Source organism: Peromyscus eremicus, chromosome 4, assembly GCF_949786415.1.
Source record: "Peromyscus eremicus chromosome 4, PerEre_H2_v1, whole genome shotgun sequence".
Taxonomy (NCBI): Eukaryota; Metazoa; Chordata; class Mammalia; order Rodentia; family Cricetidae; genus Peromyscus; species Peromyscus eremicus.
The window spans coordinates 64,472,327-64,496,410 of record NC_081419.1 but is presented as its reverse complement, the minus strand read 5'-3'; the positions used below and the strand labels follow the sequence as shown (position 1 = coordinate 64,496,410).

Sequence of the window (24,084 nt, the reverse complement as noted above, 5' to 3'; positions counted from 1 at the left end):
GATCTTCCTGACAAATTACTCCAGGCCAATAGCAAGGTCATTGGTTGGAGCTCATGTGCAAACATCTGCTGCCATACACCAGAGATGAACTAAAGAGCCCTCTGTAAAGGGCAGAATTTAAGTTGCTTCAACTGGAAAATATTACAGGTTGTGATATATAAAGCACTATTACTACACAGGCAGCTAAAGCAATCTGTCAAAACAACAGATGAAGTTCATCATGAGTTTCACTAAAATTGAGGATATAGTAGAACTTAGCACATCTATAGCAGTTGAAGTAGCTGTGAACAGGTGCACTGTGACCCTTGATTTTATTTATGTTTTGTTTTGATTTCTTCTATGTGCCTTATTTTGTTCATGTTGACATTATGACTATTATTTCATTATTGGTTGTCTATGCAGAATGGTCACCCCTGAAAACACACATACAGAACAAAAATAGACTGAACAACTTGTGCTTATGTATTTGTGTACACACACACACACACACACACACACACACACACACACACACACAATTCTGGCTCCAAGAAACACAGATTAGGGTGAAATAAAAGATTTTCAAAAGGTACCCCTGCCTTTTTTTCCTACTTTACAACACTTCTCAGCCAGGAAACAGTAGATATCAACATAGTCTGTGCATTTCCTTAAGATTCATCAACTGCTTTAAAGTTATCTTGGTACAGTACAAATATGCACACAACTGTAGTATAACTTTAAAAATTATTGAGAATATAATTTTATTACAGCATTTATCTCTTCCTCCTTTCATATCCTCCCATGACTTTTTAAACAAAACTCCTGTGCTTTAAGGCTTTCTGCCCACCCACTCTAGGTACTGTGTCTGTGCATCCACTTTACTGTCAGTCTGTCTTCCATGTGACACTGCAGTCTCCCAGGCAGCAAGCATTTTCTGCTGTTTGTCTGCCTCTCACACCTGTAATTATGTGTTTATTTTTCTGTCAAATATGAACACTATCACTTTTCTGTCCAACCTCAGAACAACCTTCTTGCAAATATCAGGGATTAATACAGACATCAATGATAAACTGCTTCTAGTACAAGTTAGAAAAATCCAATTCCATGAAGCCCATTAAAATTTTTTATTGCTTTAGACATTAATGAAATATTTCCTAAATATATTTAAAAATTCAGAATTAAAAAATAACTTTTCTAAAATAATTATTAGATGCTATTAAAGTAATAAATGGGATCAGAATAGAAACTCACTCAAATATTTTAAGCTTATAAGAAATAGTTTAATACCTTGCTTTATTTTCTACTTGGTGAGATGGATACAGCAGATAGTACTCTCATAACAATATTTCTATGACAAAAATACAATATTTTCAAAGCTTCCACATAAAATAAAAATAAAATAATATGTAATCTTTGACTAATAATTCATCAGAAACTAGCCAAAGTTAAACAAATTTACAGGTTTACTTACTGATGGCTTTTTTATTCTATTAAGTAAATTATTAAATTATTCTTGATATATAATTTTTTTCAGTTTGGTCCTTTTTTTAACTTGTCAGTGAAAGTTTTTTGCAAATTACTAGGCTCCAAGAAAGCTAAGAATTTTGATTTCTTCCCATTATAAAAGAAAGCCTTGGGCTGCACAGAGTGTCTTTGAAAGGAAGCCAGACTCAGAGGACAAATTTAAGTGCTATGTTGTGTGTTTTACAACTAACTGCATGGTCAGGAGGGAATGAAACCCCTGAGTATTTGGGATGTACATATGAACTGAAAACAAGAGAATTAAACCAAGTCTCCTCATCCTAATTTAGTCAATAATTACTTTTAAGATATTAAATCATATGAGGAAATTCAACCCACTAATAATCTGGCCTTAGGAAAATAAACTTTGTCAAGAAAAACCATCCAGGCATTATTAGCATCTTGTTTTCATTATGAGACCATAAAGCTTTTGGAATAAATTCAACAAATATTGTGTTCTTTTTATACATAGGAATGGTGTTTATCTGTTTGGTTTGGTTTTATAAATAACGTTCTCATCCTCAACTTAAATCTATGGAGTGACATGACTTTTTAAAATGATTTCCATCCTCCCTTTTGAACTCCCTGTGCTTGGTAACCACTGCTCTTTCTCATGCACTACAAACTGACTCATTTTCCTTAGCAAGAGAGGCAATACCACTGTTGTTTTTCTTCACTGAGCTTGCCTGTTTCAGTCAAGTTCAAGTTTCTTAATTGAATCCACTTTGGAGCAAATGAAAAGACTTTGAAACGTTTACAGTTGACTAGGGAAATGTTTTAGTAAATTGATGTTAAAGTTACAGTTTGTGCTTTTGTGATATAATTGGCTTTCTTTCACTCACTGAAATGAGAGACATTCAATATATTGCTGTTATCTCTTTATATGTGGCCTTATTTCATTTTTGTATATGTTCACTCATGGGTAGTTATTTTGCAAAACTGAGTGCCCATTTCCCAATAAATCTCAAATTTTTACTTTTATTTTTAAATGGAAATAGGAGGTGTCATGGTTTGAAAGAAAATGGCCCCCAAATGGAGGGGCATCATTAGTAGGTATGGCCTTGCTAGAGTAGGTGTGGCCTTGTTGGAGGACGTTTATTACTATGGAGGTAGACTTTGAGGTCTCATATATGCTCAAGCCATGCCCAGTGAGACAGTTCATTTCCTGTTGCCTCAGGACCAAAATATAAAATTCTCCAGCACCATGTCAGCCTGCATAGCTCCATACTCCAGCCACCATGCTCCCTGCCATGATGATAATGGACTAAACCTCTGAAACTGTGAGTTTCCACCTCAGTTATATGTTTTCTTGTGTAAGAGTGCCTTGGTCATGGTGTCTCTTCACAGCAATAGAAACCCTAACTAAAACAGAAGTTTGTATCAGGGACTAGTATATTTTTCTGATAGACCTAACCATGTCTTTTGTTTGGAGGAATTTGGCCTTAGGTACTTCAGGTTAGGAAAGAAATGGAAAGCTTTAAGTATTGTTTAATGGGACATAGTCATAGATGCATGGCAGACAATGGTGTTGAGGATGATCTGAAGTGTAGGAGGCTGGCTCAAGAGGTTTCAAAGGAAAAGAATTTAATATGTTGCCTAGAAATTGTTCTTGTGATATTTTGGTGAAGAATTTAGCTGTCTTTTGCCTTTGTCCAAAAAGTTTGCCTAAGACTAAAGTAAATAGTTCTGGGTTAATTCCTTTGGCAGAGGAAATTTGAAAACAGCCTAGTATAGACTCTATTGTGTGGTTACTAGTTAAAACTCTAATGAAAATATATAATGAAAAGGAGCAAGCTGAGGAAGGAAAAGTATTTATGGAGAAAAGAAGCACCAGAAAGTAGAATACACAAAAAGCCTTTGTTCAAAGAGATAAATGTAATAAAGGGAGTGGTAACTGTTCTGCCCAGATTAGGACCCCCAAAAAGACCACTGGAGACCAAAGATGTCCAGAATACAATAGCAAGGTTTATTTGATTCAGCACTAGCAGGGAACCCTCCTTCACCACGCCCAATGCTGCAAGGCAGGGAGGAGAGTTTCTCTTTCTTGGGGAAGTTAGTTTTTATAGGCAAAAAACACAAAATAGGGGGGTGGGGTTTAGTACAGGTCCATCCTTGATTGGTTCAATTTTTCCCGGGCCTGGACTTTGTCTTATTCTAGCTTATCTGTTTGCCCTGTCAGGAGTTTTACAACCCATTTCCGGGGTCTGGTCATGTTATCTCCAGAGAGGGGCATCTCGTGGTTAATGGGTCATCACCAGACATCCTGACTTTGTTCTTTTGAAAACACCTAACTTTACCCTCTCCAGGAAGGGGGAACTGACTCAGTTCTGTTTATTTTTAAGATATCTCTTCCCTCAACTCTTTTGGGTTTCTAGGGGAACTGTGTCTGGGCCTTTGGTGGGGGTCTTTCAGTAACCTCAGGGCAAATTCCGACCCACATTGCTAACTTTCCAACTTGTAAAACGGAGCTAAAGCTTAGAGTTGGGGGTGGTTGTGAAAGCCTTTAATAACAGCACCCAAAAGGCAGAGACTGGTGGATTTCTGAGTTTGAGGCCAGCCTTGTCTACAGAGCAAATTTCAGAAGAGCCAAGCTTAGGCAGTAAAGGTAATCATCAAAAATAGAAAGATGTTAAAGATGTAATTGAACATGAGGTCAGATTCTAGCCCCAGTAAGAAACAGAAATTGGCTACTTGGGCCATGTGGTTCTGGATTTAAGGATACAAGAAAAGGGCTACAGAATTTGCTCTGTGACTAAGGAAGCCACTGGGGCCAGGCATGTGTCAGAAGTGTCCTTGAACGGAGGTCTAGAGAGGTTGTTGCATGAAACTGTTGCCTTGGAGAAGCAAAGATGTTAGAGATATAAGCATCTGGGGCTGCTCATGGAGGGAATGCGTGACATACAGACCATGAGGGTGACATTGCAAGACCTAAGGGATGGCTTGGCCTATTCTCTGTACCAAGTGAAGAGCCTGGGAAATGACCACAAGAGGCTTCAGAGCAGAATCCAGGAACATTTGGAGGGGAATGAGTCCTGGGAAAAAGGGAATGGGGCACTATTTCAAGACCATGGAGGGGCTGAGGGCTCAGGTCTTTGCAAATTCTGTGGACAAAGCCTAGATCATTCTGTAGATGAAAAATGTTCATCTTGCTGCTGATGATTTTAGAGTCAAGAATGAGATAGAACTGGCAATGTGCCAGACTGTGTTGAGTGACACCCATGGACATCTAAAGGTTATTAATGACACCAGTATCATGAGGCTATAGCTTGAGACCTAAATGAAACCCACAAGTCGGAAAAATAATCCTGAGAAGGAAGTGTGAAGTCTGAAGCCCAGATTGCCTATGGGTTGACCACAAAAGAGGATACCTCAAAATCTCAAAACTTGATCATGGTAAACATCCATGCCCAATATAAGGAGCTGCTTCAGATGAAATGAGATGAACTGGACCAAGGACTGGTCTAAATGACTGAGGAGAGAATCTGAGTCAGCCTAGATCTGAGAGGCTGAGACTAGACTCACAAAAATAAAATTTACCTTCCAGGCCTTGGAAACTGACCTCGACTCTGAGAAACCAGAATGCCAGCTTAGAAAGCAACCTGAGGGACCTGGAGGACTGTGGAATACTCCTTTATACTATGTGAATATATGTCACCATGATTGGTTTAATAAAGAAGCTGACTAGCCAATAGCTGAACAGGATAAGGTTAGGTGGGAGAACCAAACTGAGAATGCTGGAGGAAAGAAGGAGAGAGTCTGAGGAGTCTCAAGCAGAAGCAGAGAGAAGCAAGATGGACATGCTGTACTGAGACAAGGTACCAAGCCACATGACAAAGGGTAGATAAAATATGGATTAATTTAAATGTAAGAGTTAGCGAATAACAAGCCTGAGCTATTGGCTGATCATTTACAATTGATATTGAGCCTCTGTGTAGTTACTTGGGAGCCTCTTGTGGGACAAAAATTTCTACCTACAGAAGACCACTGTGCTGTGCCACCCAAATGAAGCATCTACTGTGCCTGGAGTCAGATCTGGCACATACCCAGGCAGTGATATAGTGCAAAGTCAGAGAATATGAAGCCCTTTTTGTGATAAGAACACAAAGGTCCTAACCCTTACAGATAAGTACTAAGAAAACCAGGGATGCTAAACACATAGAGGATTGTTGGAGATGGAAGTATTTAATAACCTAGTGATTTAATCTGTAGGGCTAGGCCACATCAATCTCCCACAAGCAGGAGAGAGGTGGCTAATAGTCTAGGTGATCTTTGCATTATCTGTATGGCCAGGGGCTCCACCCAAGCTACCACAACCAAGACCAAAGATACTTAACAGTCTAGGTTACCTTTTTGTTGTATATATGACCAGGTACTCCCATTAATGTACCACAACTAGGACCAGAAGTGTCTAATAGCCCAGATAACCTCTACACTCTCACCACGGTTGAGACCACAACAGAGATTTCCATAATTCCTTAAAATAATACATGTAGCCTATCTCTAGAACCCATCTTCTTGGAAGAAGTGACATGTACTTTGAATTGATTTTAGATGTAATTATGTATCTTTGAGAGGAATGTATTCCACCAGAAAGCCTTTTTTTCCCTTTTTGTATTGTGCTTAAATATGCTTACAATAAACTGCTCAGGGTCAGACGTTAGCATTTTGTACCAACGTATGCTAATTCATGTTGAAATGAATTTCCTTTTTTCCTCGCTCAGATGGTTATACTACTGGCCTCAGTGTCTACAGTGACTCTACACACACACACACACACACACACAAACATGCACACACATAGAGTTGACCATCAAATTCAAGCTTTAGGCTGAGATTACCACCTACTCCTGCCTGCCGGAAGATGGTAAAGGACTTAGGTCTCAAAGGTGTCCTGGACAGCAGCAACTCCAAACAAAGTATCCAGAAGACAACCACATGCAAGATCCTGGAGAGCAAACTGGTGCCAAGACTAACGAAACCAGAATTCTGAGGCACTGAGACTGAGAATTGGGGCACCCCCAGGGATGAAGGGACCAGTAAAAGTTAAGAGGACCAAAAAGAAAAATGTGAACTATATTGACTATATAACTGAATGCAATCTTTTGTGACAGTAGTTGCCAGGGTCCTGCCCCAGGTGGGTTCAGGTCCTGAGACAGGGAAGGGAGTTGGCACAAAAAAAATGTCCATCTACCAGATGAGATTTGCACAAGTAGCATCTCTGAATAACTCGAGCTGTCCTTATTTATACTTCAAAAACAAACATGTTTTTCCCACCCTCCAGCACTAACCTCAGACATACACACACAAAAAAAATGTTTTTCTCCATCTTTTCCATCAAAACAACTTTTAAATCAAATGCAACACTCAGCATTTTGCTAGCTTGGCTAAATATCCAGCTAGGTAGATCCTGTCCTTACAGTGCTAAGAGATCAGAAACACAGGCACACGTTCTCAAAAACATCAGTGTCATTCAAAACTTACCAAAACATATTCACAGAAGGGCGATTTGCCCTGAGCTGCTTGCATACAGTTAACTTGTATTTCTCAAATGGTTCCCTTGTTGTATAAAATGGTCCCGCATACCTAAGCCTCTCTAGAAAGGGCACACTTAGATAAGGCCCTCTTTTTTTCATCATGACACAGCATTCTTAATGTTTTGTTTTGTTTTTTTTTTCCCCAGAATTGGGAGATGCAGTTAATGTTCCCTGTGTTGTTTCCTAATATGGGCCCATTAACTTTTATTGCCTCCGATTTTGTCAGCACTGAATCAGAAAAGTTCTCAGGATCAGAATAACAGCTAGTATTTCCGAATAAGAAACCTGAGAAGCATCAGTTCCCAAAGAATTTTAGGGGAAAATATTTAAGAGGAAAAAAAATGGTGTTTCCAAGAAGGATTATATCTGTCTCATGCATGACTGACAAAGCAAAACTAAAAACAGTCAAGAGGATCACCAACATTATGAGAGAAAAGAGAGCATGCAGGCTTTGTGGTCTCAGCAGAATTCTGCACTGTCCTGAGGTCCATGGGTCCTTGCTGAGTGAGACACCATCTCCAAGGGTCTTGCATCATGGAGACCTGTCAGACAAGCATCTGTGTGCTGCTCTGAAACTAGGCCACATGGCTCCCAACAAATAATTATGGCATAAATTGTTGCATTAAGTGGTTGTGTAGGCGATGGTTTTAGGATGCAATGTATACACCACTCTTCTTTAGAAGTTGTGGACACAGTACATACAAATGTGAGGTTTTTAATTTGTGAAAAAATATATCTGAGGATGCCTCACTCTCAACACAATTATACCATTAATGTAATAAAATGTGTTGGTTTTGGTGGGAAAAAAAAGAGAAAACAAACATTTCTATGTCAGGGTAACGGAAAACTAGTCCAAACTCAATTACATGTACATATAAACAAATAAAGAGACATCATATGATAGCCTACTGTGTGCTATCAGTGACTCTTCTGAGTGTACTGTGTGAACAAACTGGAAAACATAGAAGAAATGTACACATGCCTTTACACTTACAACTTAATCTCATTGAGTCATAAATAAACATAAGATACAAAGTGAAAACAGCAATAGAGATTTTGCCATAAAGAAAATAACAGGAGCAAATGTTTTAACTATTAATTTTACCAAGTTTAGGAAATAATTAAAATTCATAAGTTTGGTGGTTATTCATCCTAACTAATTCTGTTGGATGGCAAGCCTTGATAGTAAATTCAGCAAATGAATTAACAACAGCAAAACAACAGACAAGCTCATTATAAATGGTGCAAATTAGTGAAAAACCTGTTAATCAACTTATCAGAGGAGGCAAATAACATTGTAATGACATTTATTGAATACTCATGCAAACATTAAATAGAACATGGTCGTTACCCTCTAGAACAATCAGTAACTGCAATTACCCAAAGGAGACTTGCACTGGTTTGAACCAATTAACTTTCAGTCATGCATGGTGGGCTCATGAGTCTAAGCCCCTCTCTGTTGGGAGCTAGGTCTATCCAAGGCTTTCTCTGATTGTATGGAGGAGCTTACTTCCTCACCTAAAATCAGGAACATGCTTGTGTCTTAGAATTTCTTACTTTTAAAATTTTAATTTTTTATTTTACATCTTGACCACAATTTTCCCTCCCCCTTCTTCTCCTATTCCCTTCCTCTCCTTTCCTCCTCCATCCACATCCACTCCTCTTTTCTGTTCAGCATGGGGCAGGCCTCCCATGGATATCAACAGAGCATGGCATATCATGTTTCAGTAAGACTAAGCACCTCCCATTGTATTAAGGCTGGGCAAGGCAATCCAGTATAAGAAATAGGTTCTCAAGAGCCAGCCAAAGTATTAGTGACAGCTCCTGATGCAACTGTTAGGAGTCCCACAAGTAGACCAAGCTACATAATTGTCACATATATGTAGAGGACCTAGGTCAGCCCTGTGTAGGCTCCCTGGTTGTTTCAGACTCTGTGAATTCCTATAAACTCAGGTTAGTTATTTCTGTGGGTTTTCTTGTGATGTCCTCAACCCCTCTAGATCCTACAATCCCTGTCCCCTGTCTTCAGCAGGATTCCTCAAACTCAGCCCAATGTTTGGCTATGGGTCTCTACATCAGTTTCCATCAGTTACTGGACTAAGGCTTTATGATGACAATTGGGTAGTCACCAGTCTGATCACAGGAGATGGCCAGTTCAGGTGTCTTCCCTGAGGTCATCCTTGTAGATTCCAGGGAGTTTCTCTCATACCAGGTTTCTACTTGACCCTGAAATGCTCCCCCCCCCAATCCTGCTGCCATCTTTACAGTCATCTCTGAGTGAGGTACCCAGATTCACAAAGACAAACATGGTATGTACTCACTCATAGGTGGATATTAAATATAAAGTTAAGGATAACCATGCTACCACCCACAGATCCAAAGAGGGAGGGCCCAAGGAGGGATGCATGGAGCTTTCTGGAAAGGGGAAATAGTTAGGGTTTCTATTGCTATGAAGAGACACCATGACCATGACTACTCTTATAAAGGAAAACATTTAATTGGGTACTTTACAATTCAGAGGTTCAGTCCATTTTCATCCTAGTGGGACATGGCAGTGTGCAGGCATGGTGCTAGAAAAGCAGCTGAGACTTGTACATCTTGCATAGACAACAAGAAGTGGCCTAAACACTGGACTTGACCATACCTCAAAGCTCACCTCCACAGTGACACACTTCCTCCAACAAGGCCATACCTACCCCAACAAAGCCACACCTCATAATACTGCTGCTCTCTTTGAGAGCCGTTTTCTTTCAAACTACTCTACTTGGAAAAGCCAGTAATGGCTTGGGTCCAGGACTTGGGGAGAGCATTCATATCAGATCTGTTGAATGAAACTCTTCTCCCCAAAGGGATATGGTTATCAGTTGCAAGATCTCTGATAACTAGGTCTGTGTTGTGCTTGAAATGTTCTGTGTTTTCTTTTTGCAACTTTGCTTGATTAGCTTCTTATTGACTCAGTCCCATCATATACGAGCATTCTGCTGACTCTGTTCCATTTTCTTCTGAAAACCATATATAAGATGCTATACTTCTTAATAAACTTGTTTGGAAGAACCATAGCTTGTGCAAGAACTCCTGATTCAGCTTTCCTGTTTTCTTTATTAGGTCTGACCTGTAGCTGGAAGGTTTCTCTGGTCCAGCTGAGCCCTGTGGTTCTGCTTGGCTAAGGAAAGCTTTTCAGCCTGATGAGTGTTAGAGGTAAGAAGTGACTTGTTCCTTTGTCTCTCTGATCTTTTAGCATTCACCTCATGTGGTTGGAAGATTTCCAGTGTCCCAGACTGCCAAGGTCAGGACAAATCTCTCTCACCTGCCAGTTCTGCAGCGACTTGGACCCAAATAAACACACACAGGCTTATATTATTTTTAAACTATGGCCATGGCCGTAGGATAGATAATGGAATATTTTCTCTGAATTTGTCAAATGCAAATGGTTAGGCATTGTTGATATATTTATTGCTTGTATATACTGTATATAGTTATTGTACTTATTGTATATTGTTTTACTTATATTAAATAATAAATTAACTTTTTTACTTTTTATTTTTATTACACAAAAAAGAGGAAATATGGTGATATTTTATTTGTGCTGTAATAAAGTTTGCCTCGAGATCAGAGGAAATAGCAAGCCATATTAAGTAAACAAATAAGTCAAATAAAAAGAGAGATAGAAAATAAAATTTGGAAGGAGTGGGATGGGAGATCTGAGGAGAATTTGGAGGGAGATGCTTATCAATGAGTATGATCAATAGTCACTGTAGAAAATTATAATTCCTTGAAAAACAAAAAAATACTTTCTAAATTACCTAAAAAGTGGTTAATAGAGAAGAGAACTTACAATAGCCGTCCTAAGATTTAAAAGGAATTGATTGTTGCCGTGGGAAGGGGCTAGTGAGGCTGTCCTCCACCCTAAATCTGTACAGTTAAACATTGCTAGAGAGAGATTTTATTCTTCACTGGTGTAGATGCCCATGAGATGCCCATGCTTTAGTAAGGAACAGCTTATTCTGTCTCTTATAAGAAACCCTGATTAAACTCAGTAGTTCAAGCTATACTTGACTGAAATTGCTTCTGTTCTTGGTACCCTATCTTGAATGAGAAGATACTTTGTTCACGTTTTTTCAGAACAAGTTCATACAACAACATGCATGCTTTGAAATATCATATTGTGAAATTTAAATATGAACAGCTAGTATGAGCCAATCAAAAATAAAAATAAAAGCCTTCCTCCGTACAACTATCTGTTATGATGACTTGAATAGGAATGGTTGGCAAAGGCTCACAGATTGGAACACCTGGTCACCAGAGACTGGTACTAGCTGAAAGGATTAGGAAGGGTGGCCTTGCTGAAGAAAGTGTATCACTGGGAGCAGGCTTTAAGTTTTCAAGGGCCTAAGCCAGGCTCAGTGTCTTTCTCTTTCTGCTGCTTGCTGATCCAGATGTAGAATTCTCAGCTACTTCTCAAACACCATGTCTGCCTGCATGTTGCCTGTGGTAAGCCACAAGACTATGTTATAAGGAGTCCAGCTGTATAATAAAGCTATACCTTGACCAGGCCAAGGGTCAGTCAAGTGAGAAGCCATCTAGCATGGACTATTTGGTGTTACACAGCTTAATATTCAGCTGTGCCTTATTGGGAATTTCTTGTGCTCACAATTCCCATAAAATGTGTGTGTGTGTGAACTTCCTGCTCAGGCCAGTACTTGGATAAGGTCATGTAGGCAAAGCCAATCAGTCAGTATATGTACAGCTTTGTTTCTTATGGAAATGAAGCTCAGACCATCCTCTTGCTTTGAGGCCTAGTGGCTCTCCAGAACAACTGACTGAGAACAAAAGAGGTTTTTACATATTGAGGTGGAAGGTAGAGCAACATTCCTGAGGAGGCAGAGAACCATGTGGCCAGGGGAAGAAGAAACAGGTGTTTTCTGTAGAGGCAGACAGAATGGCATGTCCAGGGAGAAGGGAAGAACACAGAGCTTTTGTAGATGGTAAGGCAGAACTCTTATAGAGTTCATCAGAGCCAGAAGTAGAAATGGAGGGCAAAGAAACAGAGGACAAAGATGAGGCTGAAAACATAAGGGCTTAGTTGTTAGCAGGACTATGAGATGCCAGAAAATGAGGGGAAAAAGAGGAACTGAGTGTCAGGAAGGAACTGAAGCTATGTAGACAGGATTTCATCTCAGAGAAATATAGTAGATGGATAAAGAGCTTGGTGTATCTGGATTTATTCCTACCCTGAATGCCTGATGGAGCTGTAGCTGTAAAGACAGAATTTTGTCTTAGAGGAATAAAATTAACAGACATAAGAGTATAGTGTACATAGATTTTTTTTCCCTCATATATCCCACGCTGGACATAGTATCTTCCTCAGACTCCGGGCAACCTATTGTCGCCATGCTCCCCAATATGATGACAATAGACTGAATTTCTGAAACTGTAAGCCAGCCTCCATTAATGTTTTCCTTTATAAATATGTCCATGGTCCTGATGTCTCTTCACAGCAATAGAACTCTGACTAAGATACACATAAAGCACAAATTTAAAATTGAAGAAAGAAAAATATTTAAACTTATATAAATAAGGTATAAAGAGATAAACAATGTAAAATTTTTCTGAATTCCTGTTATTTTTTAAACAACAAAATTAGTTGGTCAAGGTATATACAAAGTAAGAAAAAAATGGAGAAGACTCAAAAATCAGAAACAAAAGAGTGGTCACATAATCTGATGCCAGAGGAATTAAAAAGAACATGAAGTGACTCACAGAAGACTCACAGAATCCAACAAATTCTATAAAGTATAAGAAAAAGACGAATGTTTGTAAACTGTACTTTCATGAATAAGTTACAAAGAGATAGAAGATACTGGTAATACAAAAACTAAAGTCAGCAGAAATCATCAGTTGGTTATTAATATCAAATGGTAAGCCCTGGAAACATACATATGATTAAGGTTATATAGCCTGAGACAGTCGTATTTAGAAATATATTTGTATACACATATATGCATAAAACAACAATTAATGAAAAAAGAGGCCATGAATTTGACAGAGAGTAAGGAGGTATACATGAGAGGGTTTGAAGTGAGGAGAGGGAAGACGGAAATGATGTAATCATATTATCATCTCAAAAATAAGAGAAATTTTTTAAAGTCTAGTTTGACTCCCTTCAAATAGGTCTAAACATTTAAATATTCTTAACAATTCTTATAAAAGTCTCTAAAAATTAAAGAAATAAGTAAAATTATATATTTATTTTGGGAAGCTCATTTGCTGTCACTAAAGAAACTACAGTTGTACAGCTGTATTCTAAAACATTCATGATAAAGAAACCATAAAATTGTTGGGCAGTGGTGGTGCACACCTTTAATCCCAGCACTCAGGAGGCAGAGGAAGTCAGATCTCTGTGAGTTTGAGGCCAGCCTGGTCTACAGAATGAGTTTCAGGACAGTCAAAGATACACAGAGAAAACCTGTCTTGAAAAATCAAAGAAAAAAAAAAGAAAACATAATATCAAGTGCATTATGATTAAAAGAAGGTAAAAAAGAAACTGGACTGCTGTTATCAGTGTGGACCCCTGTTATCAGTGCAGGTATGATCGCTGCCCACATTGTGCAATACACATTAATGAGAATTTAAATTTTTTTGCTAAGACATTGGTAGTCTTTATGTATATGATTTTATATTTATTTTCATATATAATGAACTATTATATATTATATATAAGATAAATAATTACATGAATAGAATATGTATTTAGCCATATTTATAAATTACAATGAAAATGACAATAGAATTTAAATTTGGGGCAAATTGATAATTAGAATATAATAATATATATTTGTTAAGGTTTTAATTAATAACATCTCTCTTAGATATTGTTAAATAACTCATTTTCCCCGTGTATTTCTACATTTCACATCCTTGAGAGACAATGTGCATTTACTATGATTATGAATTAGTGAAGTTGATTATAGAAATACCACAGGGATTTAGAAATGTAACATACAATCAAGATATCACATGGGACAATGCTCCTAATTGCTCAAACTGTACCATGCCTGGCAATTTTTCTGAAACTACCTAGTTTTCAGGTCCCTGATGCCTTGATGATATATATATATATATATATATATATGTGATGCAACTTGGTACTCCTATATAATTGTTAGATGCAATGTTTGCTCTGGTATTTCTGAATTTTCCTAATACTGTAGGCCAAAGTCACAAGAAATGTTCATTGATATACCCAGTGTATTCCACTGTTTTTTTTGGCTATTTATATTAACTACTAAGCAAGAACATTTCAGGCTTTCACAACTCTTAGCAAAGTCGTCTTCAGTAAATGTATTACTCAGAGGCCCACAGGTTTGGGTGAGTTGATTCTGTTCTGCTGTTTCATGCCAATGATACATTTTCAGGGAAAAACAATAGACCCTAACACCCTCAAATGAACTAAGGAAACTGTCACTAAGAAAAAGGTATACTATATCCTGATCTTTCTTAGTTTTTTACTTTCATATCTGCTATGTATTAATCAATGGAATCAACATTTTAAATATCAGTAAATGATTAAATGCACCTTTAAATTACTACAATCTCTGAGGAGGTATGGAAAGTAACAGTCTAGTTTAAAAACACATATAATAAAAGAGTCATTGAGTAATACATAGTGCCTCAGGTCTTTGATCCCAGCATGCAGAAGGCACAGGAGAGGATTAGATTTTCAAGGCCACCTTCCACATTTCAAGGCCTCCCTCAACTAAATTGTGAATGTGAAGTCAGTTTTGACTATGAAGAGAGTTTAAGGTCAGCCTGAAATTTATGAGACCTTGTATCAGAATAAAAGTGAAAAAGAAAAGAAATAGAACCTACATTTTGTAATTGAGAGCTAAAAACCTTATTGTTTGCCTACATACAGAGAAGAGGCAGTTTGCCATGGATCATGGTACTGTAATGTATCATAGTATTGAGAATGTGATGGAAAAGTTAACATTTGATATGGATATGTGTAATACATCAGGTTGATAAATCTATAAAGGTAATAGAAGTCTGTATTGATGGTACCGAGACTGAAACTGTTTACCTGCATAGTATTAGAAAAGTCAGGAGATTGTAGATTTTAAGTTTCAAAAATAAAACAGATAAATGCATAAAATCATCATCATCAGGTCAGAGTGATGATGTAAATTATCCTCACAGTGTTACATAGACTGTTCTCACACTGATAGAGATGTGTGAGAAATATGACCAGAATCTAGAAATGTTGTAGTTAATACTGATGAGTGTTATCTAGGAATTGTTTGGTATTTTCTTTTGGCAGATACTATTACCACAGGTAGAAGCCTAGAGGAACCAGAGAAAGGACAAACAAGAGTACAAGAGGCTAGGAAGACATGAATTCCTTGACTAGGTTCCCAGATGAGCTTCTGTAGTATCAGGTGCACAGTTTCAGGTAGAGAGGCTTTTGTATATTCGATTCCCAAAGGCGGCCACTACTGACAGCTGTCCATGTGTGGGCCTGATTCTGAGAACTGTATAATTCATTAAAAATAAAACAACAAAAAAATGACTCAAAGTTTGATAAATTCAGTGATGTGTATCTGCTCTCCATCATGGTGTATTTTATAACCTGTATGTCATCATGAATCTCATTTCATATTAGTAGCATCCTCCTCTTACTGTTGAGGATGCAACTAAAAGCATCCAGGAATATTAGATATGTTTCAATAGTTATTTTGATAAATCTTTAAAATTCAAGAATGTATTTTCTTCAATGTCTTAAAATATGATTGCATGTCTAGTATATCTCAGTGGTTATTGTTTCTGAATTTCCTGTCTTCAGAAACATACCAAACTGAGAAAAAAACAGCATTATATTCACTCTTTCTTTTTAACTGTTATGTCATGATAGACAAAGCCTGTATTTGACTCTACAAAAAACACAATGAATTCAAATTCAACAAGAATTTAAATATTTTATATATTGCCATAGTATATATCCATAATATACTTAAATAATGTTTCAAAGAGTAAAAATAACGTTGAAAAGCAAATTTAAAAAGACATACTAAAGTTAGCATATAATAAGAAAGTTCTTTGCTTTTTAGTTTCTTTGAAACAGTGTCGTACTTTATACCATAGGCTAGCTTCAAAAGCATCTCATTTTTTTCTTAAATCCCAACTACCAAGAATCAAAGCATATAGTATTTTCTATAACACTAAATAATGGTAGTAATTAAAGACATGAAAAGTTTTGGAATTTATGATGTATATTCCCTCCAATACATATCCTACCTCATTTTTGGTTAAATTAATGGGAGTGGTTAGAATAAACCTTTTCAGGAAGCTAACTGTAGGTGATAGTACTGGCTCACTTTCTATAAATATAAATAGCAAATATCTCCTTTCATCAAGACACTTTCTTTCCAATAAATTAAATCAGAAAATAGTATCATTTTATGGAATATGAGTTATGCAACAGGGTATTAAAATTAGACGAAGCATTGGTATTTTCAGCCATTTTCTATAGTACCTGTCAAACTGTTCAGTAATTTTTTTCTTCTTCTCTATTACAGATAATAGTTCTTAACTTGACAGATGGACCTTTCCTCTTTTTTCTATAGTATTCCTGAAAACGAGACTTCTGCAGTGACCTTCATCCTCGTGGGCTTCTCAGAATACCCAGACCTCCAGGTCCCCCTGTTCCTCCTTTTCTTGACCATATACACAGTCACTGTGCTGGGAAATCTGGGCATGATTGCCGTCATCAGGCTCAACCCCAAGCTCCACACCCCTATGTACTTTTTTCTTAGTCACCTGTCCTTTGTGGATTTCTGTTACTCTACTGTCGTGACTCCCAAACTCTTAGAAAACTTGATTGTGGAAGACAGAAGGATCTCCTTTACAGGCTGTGTCATGCAGTTCTTCTTCATATGCCTATTTGTGGTGACAGAAACCTTCATGTTGGCAGTGATGGCGTATGACAGGTTTGTGGCAGTGTGCAACCCCCTCCTCTACACAGTGGCTATGTCTCCAAAGCTCTGTTGCTCACTGGTCGCTGCATCATACTCCTGGGGTATACTCTGTTCTTTTATATTCATATATTTTCTTCTGTCCTTGTTCTTCTGTGGGACCAAGTTCATAAATAACTTTGCATGTGAGCATGATGCCATTGTTGCTGTAGCCTGCTCTGACCCCTACATTAGTCAGCAGATCATTTTCATCTTTGCCATGTTTAATGAGTTAAGCAGTATGATGATCATTCTCACCTCTTATGTCTTCATTGTCATCACTGTCATGAAAATGCCTTCAACAGGGGGACGCTACAAAGTCTTCTCCACCTGTGCCTCCCATCTCATTGCCATCAGCATTTTTCATGGTACCATCCTTTTTCTCTACTGTGTTCCCACTACCAAAAGTTCCTGGCTTCTGGTCAAGGTGGCCTCGGTCTTCTACACTGTCATCATCCCCATGCTGAACCCACTGATATACAGCCTCAGGAACAAGGATGTGAAGGAAGCAGTAAAGAAACTTATTAGCTCTCATTTGTCATTGTAAAGTACGGTTCTAGGAAGATGAGGTTTTTAATGTTGAAGTCTTATGGTCTGGTACAAAAATCAATAAGACTCTATATGTTCAGTTTCTTTCTATAAATCTTTCCAATATCAATTCATAAAAATATACATTACAATAACCTTCAATCTGTAAATATTATTAGAGAATGAAACTTAGATTATTATCCCTAAATATTTTATTCAGGTATTTTAAGAACAGTGTTTTCTTGTATGTTTCCATGTTTGTATAGTTTAATATAATGCTGCCCAGGAAAATGTTTAACTCAAGTTATATATTGCAAACATAGGACTTTTCAGAAGTTCTGAAACAACTAATCAGGGAAGTTTGTATGATAATTTGGATGCAAATATTTAGAACTATTCAATAAACAGTGACAAAAATAAAGAAAACGCTTACATTTATTCTTCAAGGGATATTTTTATACCAGACATTTTGCTTAACACAAATGCACAATATAAATCTCATAAATAATCCTTACAATATTTGAATTAGTAGATTTATATTTTACTTGGTATTATACATTGTGTTTCTTTTAAAAAGATTTTTGTTTTATTTTTAATTAGATGTATGTGTGCTGTGCTGTGTGTGTGTGTTTATGTCTTAGCCACTGAGTAATCACTTCTGCTCACATTTTACATTTAAAGATATCAAAAGTATCTTTGAATATATTCACAAAGCTATAATGTCATTTATTGTAAAGTAGTTGCATATCTGTAGTTATTTCTTGAAATTGTTATTTCAATATAATAGATGCATATGCATTTATCACTAGTCTACTTTGTTTCTTTAGAATGCTGATATTTTCATGAAAGTTGTGTACTTATACAAATCTATACATTTTCTTTAGTATATTTTTGTCTATTATATGCATATTCACTGTAGAGAGACGTTAGGTCATTATGGCTTTGATCTACTCATTTATTGAGATACATATTCAAGATAGTAAGTTTAAAAGCCTTAAACATGTGAATCTGAGATAGGAATATTCCAGACATGATTTTTCTTTGTATTTCAGTTATTATAGCCTGTGGTTCTTATCTACATAAATGCAGAAATACTAGTAAAAATCAAATTCAAACATTTTATAAAATGGGATACATATTTCTGTTAGGGACTTAAAATTGCCTTATTATTTAAAATTCATCAATGTGTACAAATCTTTATGATATCATTTAATATGTATAGATTTATTTGGATCATTATAGTACAAGTGTTTTGATAGGTTTCTCCATCTGATCATGGCCTTTATTACCTATATTTATTTATATATCAAACGTATCCATCAGAATATAACTTGATGAGATGTAAAAATCAGATTATGTGGCAAGAAAGATGGCTCATTGGTTAATCACACATCTTACCCTTCCAAAAGACCCAATATTGTCTATCTGTATCTAGAATTCTAGCATAAGACACCCTGATCTATGAGGGCACTGGAACTCATATGCATGTAACTTCCCTTGCTCTCACACACACTTATACATACACAAAAGAGTAGGGGGAAGGTTGGAGAGATAGCTCAGTGTTTAAGAACACTACTGCCCTTGCTGAGGACCCAGGTTAAATTCCCACTGCCCACATGACAGTTCACAATCACCTGTCAAACCTACGCCAAGGTATATCAAGCTTTCCTTTGACCTCCTTGGGTACCAGCTATACATACTGTGCACAGGCAAACACGCAGACAAAACATTAATACACATAAAATAAACAAATAAATACAATTTTAAAAAGGAACAAGATCATGTCTTTAAAATTTGACATTTGATGGGCCCTAATATTATCTACATATTTGTGAGAGAATTTGGTAAAATAATCCCCGAAGTCAAAAAGCACATGTCCAATTATATATATATAATTGTTATTATATATTACATGCAGACATATATTACTTATATATAATATTTTTAGTTATATATAAAATTTTATATATATTAGTGACATTATATATATTATATGATATGTGTATTATATATAATACACGTGTATTGTTTTTATATATATAATATACTACATACATGTGTGTATATAATGTATATAATACTCATATATATATATGTTTGTGTACATATATAAATGATTTGCTGGACTGTGGTTACTAGCTTTTCTTCCCTGTGCTTTTCTGCATTTTATATCCATTAAAGTGAATACATATTCATTATAATTACAAAGTACAGTTGATAGTGCAAATTCCCCAGGGCTTTGGAGATGAACACACAATCACATGGGACAGTGTTACATCTAATTGTTCAAACTGTAGCCTCCTGGGCAATTTTTCAGTGAAATTCCCTATTGTCCTGATCCTCAAGGTCTTGATGACATATATTTGTTCCAAAGTTTGGAACCAGTATTTAATTTTTAGATACAGTGTTTGGTCTTGTATATTTGAGTTTGTCTAAGAGAGTGGCTAAACTTCATTTAAAACACTCACTAAAATATACTGTTGAAAGAAATTCTTTCAGGACTGTTTCTATGTATTAACTAGTACTCAAGAAGAATTTTGTAGCTCATTAATTGCAACAAATAATTCTTAAATAAATGCATCACTCGGGGCCCTCTGTATTTAGGTGAGTTGATTCAGTTCTGTTATTTTATTTGAATGAGGAACCTTAGTATTCTTTACAATCCATATTTGTGGATCTCAACAACTTTAAATCCAAATTTCTTCCCTAAGAAAAAATCCTTAGTACTCTTGATTGATTCCTTCATGGTTTTCTAGTGGATATTTTCTGTGTATCAATCAAGGAAAAAAAAAAACATACTGGTAAAAACATAAATAAAGTACAAATTATAACATACTAGTAAAAATAAATAAAATGTAATTTATAATAACTCTATGGAGGCAAGTGAGAGCAACAATACACATCCTACCCTTTTAAAAGAAGATTTCAAGGATTCTATGTTAGCAGGGACTGATACTCTCAGCACTCAGAGGGTGGAGGCTGGAAGATCAGGATTACAAAGCCATCTTTAACTATGCTGGAAGTTGCAGCAGCTGTGGCCAGACAGAGCTACATGAGATCTGGTCTAAGAAAAACTAAAAGAAATCAAAAGTCAATAATTTTTAATAATGGAAAAATAGCAACCTTTTTCTTGACTATGTATGGAGGAGATGAATGCACTGGATAATACCTATCACAGAGAGTGATTCAATAATGCATGAGAATATTGAGAACAGAAGAGAAATCTAAATTTCCTCAGATGAATATGTACATTATAACTTGTTGTCAAATATTCCGAGGTTTGAGACGATTGTGCCAGTTGTAACATAATTGGATATGTGGAGTTTGGTGGTTTCAGAAGTCATAACAATGTATATTTCATGTCTCTTTCCTAAAACATTTGAAGTCCTTAAAGTAATGACAGTCAGGCCAGCATGATCATGTATGCTACTCTCAAAATGTCACATAAACTATTTTGAATGGCTAAGGTTGTTCTTTGACAATATCATACATGTGTAGTGCATTCTGTTTACTCCCACAACCCTGACTTTCTTATATCAGTTTCATCTCTCTCATTACCCTCTTTGTACAAGTTTTTGTCCCCATTCTAATGTTTTGACTTATTTTGTTTTCTGCCCCTCTGGTTTTAAGACATTTTGTATAGCAATGAGTTTGGAACTATGCATTGGAGTCTGATGGGCTCATTATTTGTTACCAAACTGATTATTTCAAGCCCAGAATCCAACATTTGTTTATAATTTTGCAGGAAGTTTAGCCATGTGAACTCTCCTCTGAACCAGGCTTATTGACAGCTTCAGTTTGTGCAGAGCCAGAACAAATAACTGTAGCTGTGCTTGACACAGCAGTGTCATGCCCAGAAGATAGCATTCCCACCCCTATTACCTGTCTTTGAACTGTTACAGTATTTATATTTCTTATTCCAAAAACTTTTCTGATCCCCACAGGATGTGCTACCTCAATAAAATGTTTAGAACTCAGCATTCATCAGTACATTATTCTAGCATCTTGAGAATCCATGAGTCTCTTCATTCACTATTACTTTTAATCATTTTCCCACCACATGCCCAGTATACATTTTTCTTTGATCACATTATAACGGATAACATTAATCTAAGAATAAATCTTTCATATTAAGATAAATTTAACATGAATAGAACTGTATTAAACATTGCCAGAGAACAGTAAAATTATATGTTTTGAAATTATGTTACTTGAAATTATTCAAAATAGATTGAAATTGTAAATATAGAAAAAGACTCCAATTACAAATTTAGAATATTGTGAAAAAAGGTTAACATTTACTTTTCTGTGTTCTTTACTTTTCTCAGAAATCGTCATATGTAGCCCAGGCTAGACACCCACTTGTGATCCTGGAGTTTTTGTAAGCTCTTGCACTGAATTCCCAGAAAAGCACTTTCATGTTTTTATTTATTTTATTTAAACTGTGGACAATGGTGATGTCTATTTACCACCAAAGGATTGTGTTCTGCTTTCAAATTCATGATAGTGGTTAGAGGGGCCATTCTCAGGAATACAGAGGTCTGTAATAATAGTGGCATTTTTTATTTTATTAAAATACAGCTTGGAAAACTTAGAAATCTTTATTACTGCCTTAATTATCTTTTCAATGCACTAAGCTGAAAAATTGTTCATTGCATTTGTTATATAAGTAAAATATTGGAAAAAATTTTAAAAACTGTTGTATTTTTAGTCATATTATGTAGTAATGATAAAATTGTTCTGTAATTTTTCTTATTCTTCTCTATTACAAATACTAGTTCTTAACTTGACAGATGGCCCTTTCCTCTTTTCTCTATAGTATTCTTAAAAACGAGACTTCTGCACCGACCTTCATCCTCGTGGGCTTCTCAGAATACCCAGACCTCCAGATCCCCCTCTTCCTCCTCTTCCTGATCATATACACAGTCACTGTGCTGGGAAACCTGGGCATGATTGCCATCATCAGGCTCAACCCCAAGCTCCACACCCCCATGTACTTTTTTCTTAGTCACCTGTCCTTTGTGGATTTCTGTTACTCTACTGTTGTGACTCCCAAACTCTTAGAAAACTTGATTGTGGAAGACAGAAGGATCTCCTTTACAGGCTGTGTCATGCAGTTCTTCTTTGCATGCATATTTGTGGTGACAGAAACCTTCATGTTGGCAGTGATGGCGTATGACAGGTTTGTGGCAGTGTGCAATCCCCTCCTCTACACAGTGGCTATGTCTCCAAAGCTCTGTTGCTCACTGGTCGCTGCATCATACTCCTGGGGTATAACCTGTTCCTTTGTATTCATACACTTTATGTTGACCTTAGTCTTCTGTGGGACCAAGTTCATAAATAACTTTGTGTGTGAGCATGATGCCATTGTTGCTGTAGCCTGCTCTGACCCCTACATTAGCCAGAAGGTCATTTTCATCTTTGCCACGTTTAATGAGCTAAGCAGTCTGATGATCATTCTCACTTCTTATGTCTTCATTGTCATCACTGTCATGAAAATGCCTGCAACAGGGGGACGCTACAAAGTCTTCTCCACCTGTGCCTCCCACCTCACTACCATCACCATTTTCCATAGCATTATTATCTGTCTCTACTGTATTCCCACTACCAAAAGTTCCTGGCTTCTGGTCAAGGTGGCTTCAGTATTCTACACAGTCATCATCCCCATGCTGAACCCATTGATATACAGTCTGAGGAACAAGGATGTGAAGGATGCAGTTAGAAAGCTAATGAGCTCTCATTTGTAATTATAAAATGTGGTTCCTGAGCAAGTAGGCTTTCTTTCTGAACAACAGAAAGACTTATTTCTTATTTTCTTTTCATAAGTCAATTCAATGACAGCTCACTCCCATATTTAGTATCATAAATTGTAAACTGTAAATATTATTTTAAATTGATACTTTTACTATTTAAATTAAAATGTCATGGATTCATTTTCATGAGATTGTTTAAATACAAGTACTCAGTATTATTTTAGTATTTTTGGTTTTTTTTTACATGATAATTTAATCATAAACATGTACAAGTGCTTGTTATGTACAAGTTGTTAAATATCATTTAACAACAAGGCTCATAACAGCAATGGGTAATTTTCTGTGATTAATTAAAAATCCTTACTTCTGTATAGTTGCACACACACACAGCATTAGTAAGCCCATAGAAATAATCCAAAGTAATAATAGAAATAATCCAAAGTAATAATAGAAATAATCCAAAGTAATAATAGAAATAATCCAAGTTAAAAGGACATTTCTTTAGGAGAAGAAGGGTCTCAAAGCAACACTTGTCCCTGCCCAAAACTCTCCTCTGTCCTCTTGTTTGGCTGACATAGTGAAGGACTACAGTTAAGAAAGTCCCTGGTTGGTGGGCTCTCTGAAACAAGTCCTATTCCCTGTTTTGTGGCCCTGATTCTGATTCTGGGGAAGAGTATCTCGGTTCAGTCATTTCCATGGATAGTAAGTTAGTTAAAAATCATGTTCAGAGTCTGCATCCTGTCTGAAGTTTTGCAGACCTGG

The 24,084-nt window shown here is 36.5% G+C and overlaps 2 protein-coding genes across 2 annotated transcripts; both read left to right on the top strand.

The window, feature by feature from the left end:
• Nucleotides 1–9,439: 9,439 nt before the first annotated feature.
• Nucleotides 9,440–17,588, top strand: LOC131907793 (olfactory receptor 5D13-like). The gene is made up of 2 exons (XM_059258886.1): nt 9,440–9,462; nt 16,673–17,588. Exons 1-2 carry the CDS (start codon nt 9,440–9,442, stop codon nt 17,586–17,588), a joined length of 939 nt encoding a protein of 312 aa, XP_059114869.1.
• A 2,556-nt stretch (nt 17,589–20,144) lies between these two features.
• Nucleotides 20,145–23,316, top strand: LOC131907792 (olfactory receptor 5D13-like). Its single transcript, XM_059258885.1, has 2 exons — nt 20,145–20,173; nt 22,389–23,316. The coding sequence occupies exons 1-2, from the start codon at nt 20,145–20,147 to the stop codon at nt 23,314–23,316; spliced, it is 957 nt and encodes a 318-aa protein (XP_059114868.1).
• The last annotated feature ends 768 nt before the right edge of the window (nt 23,317–24,084 follow it).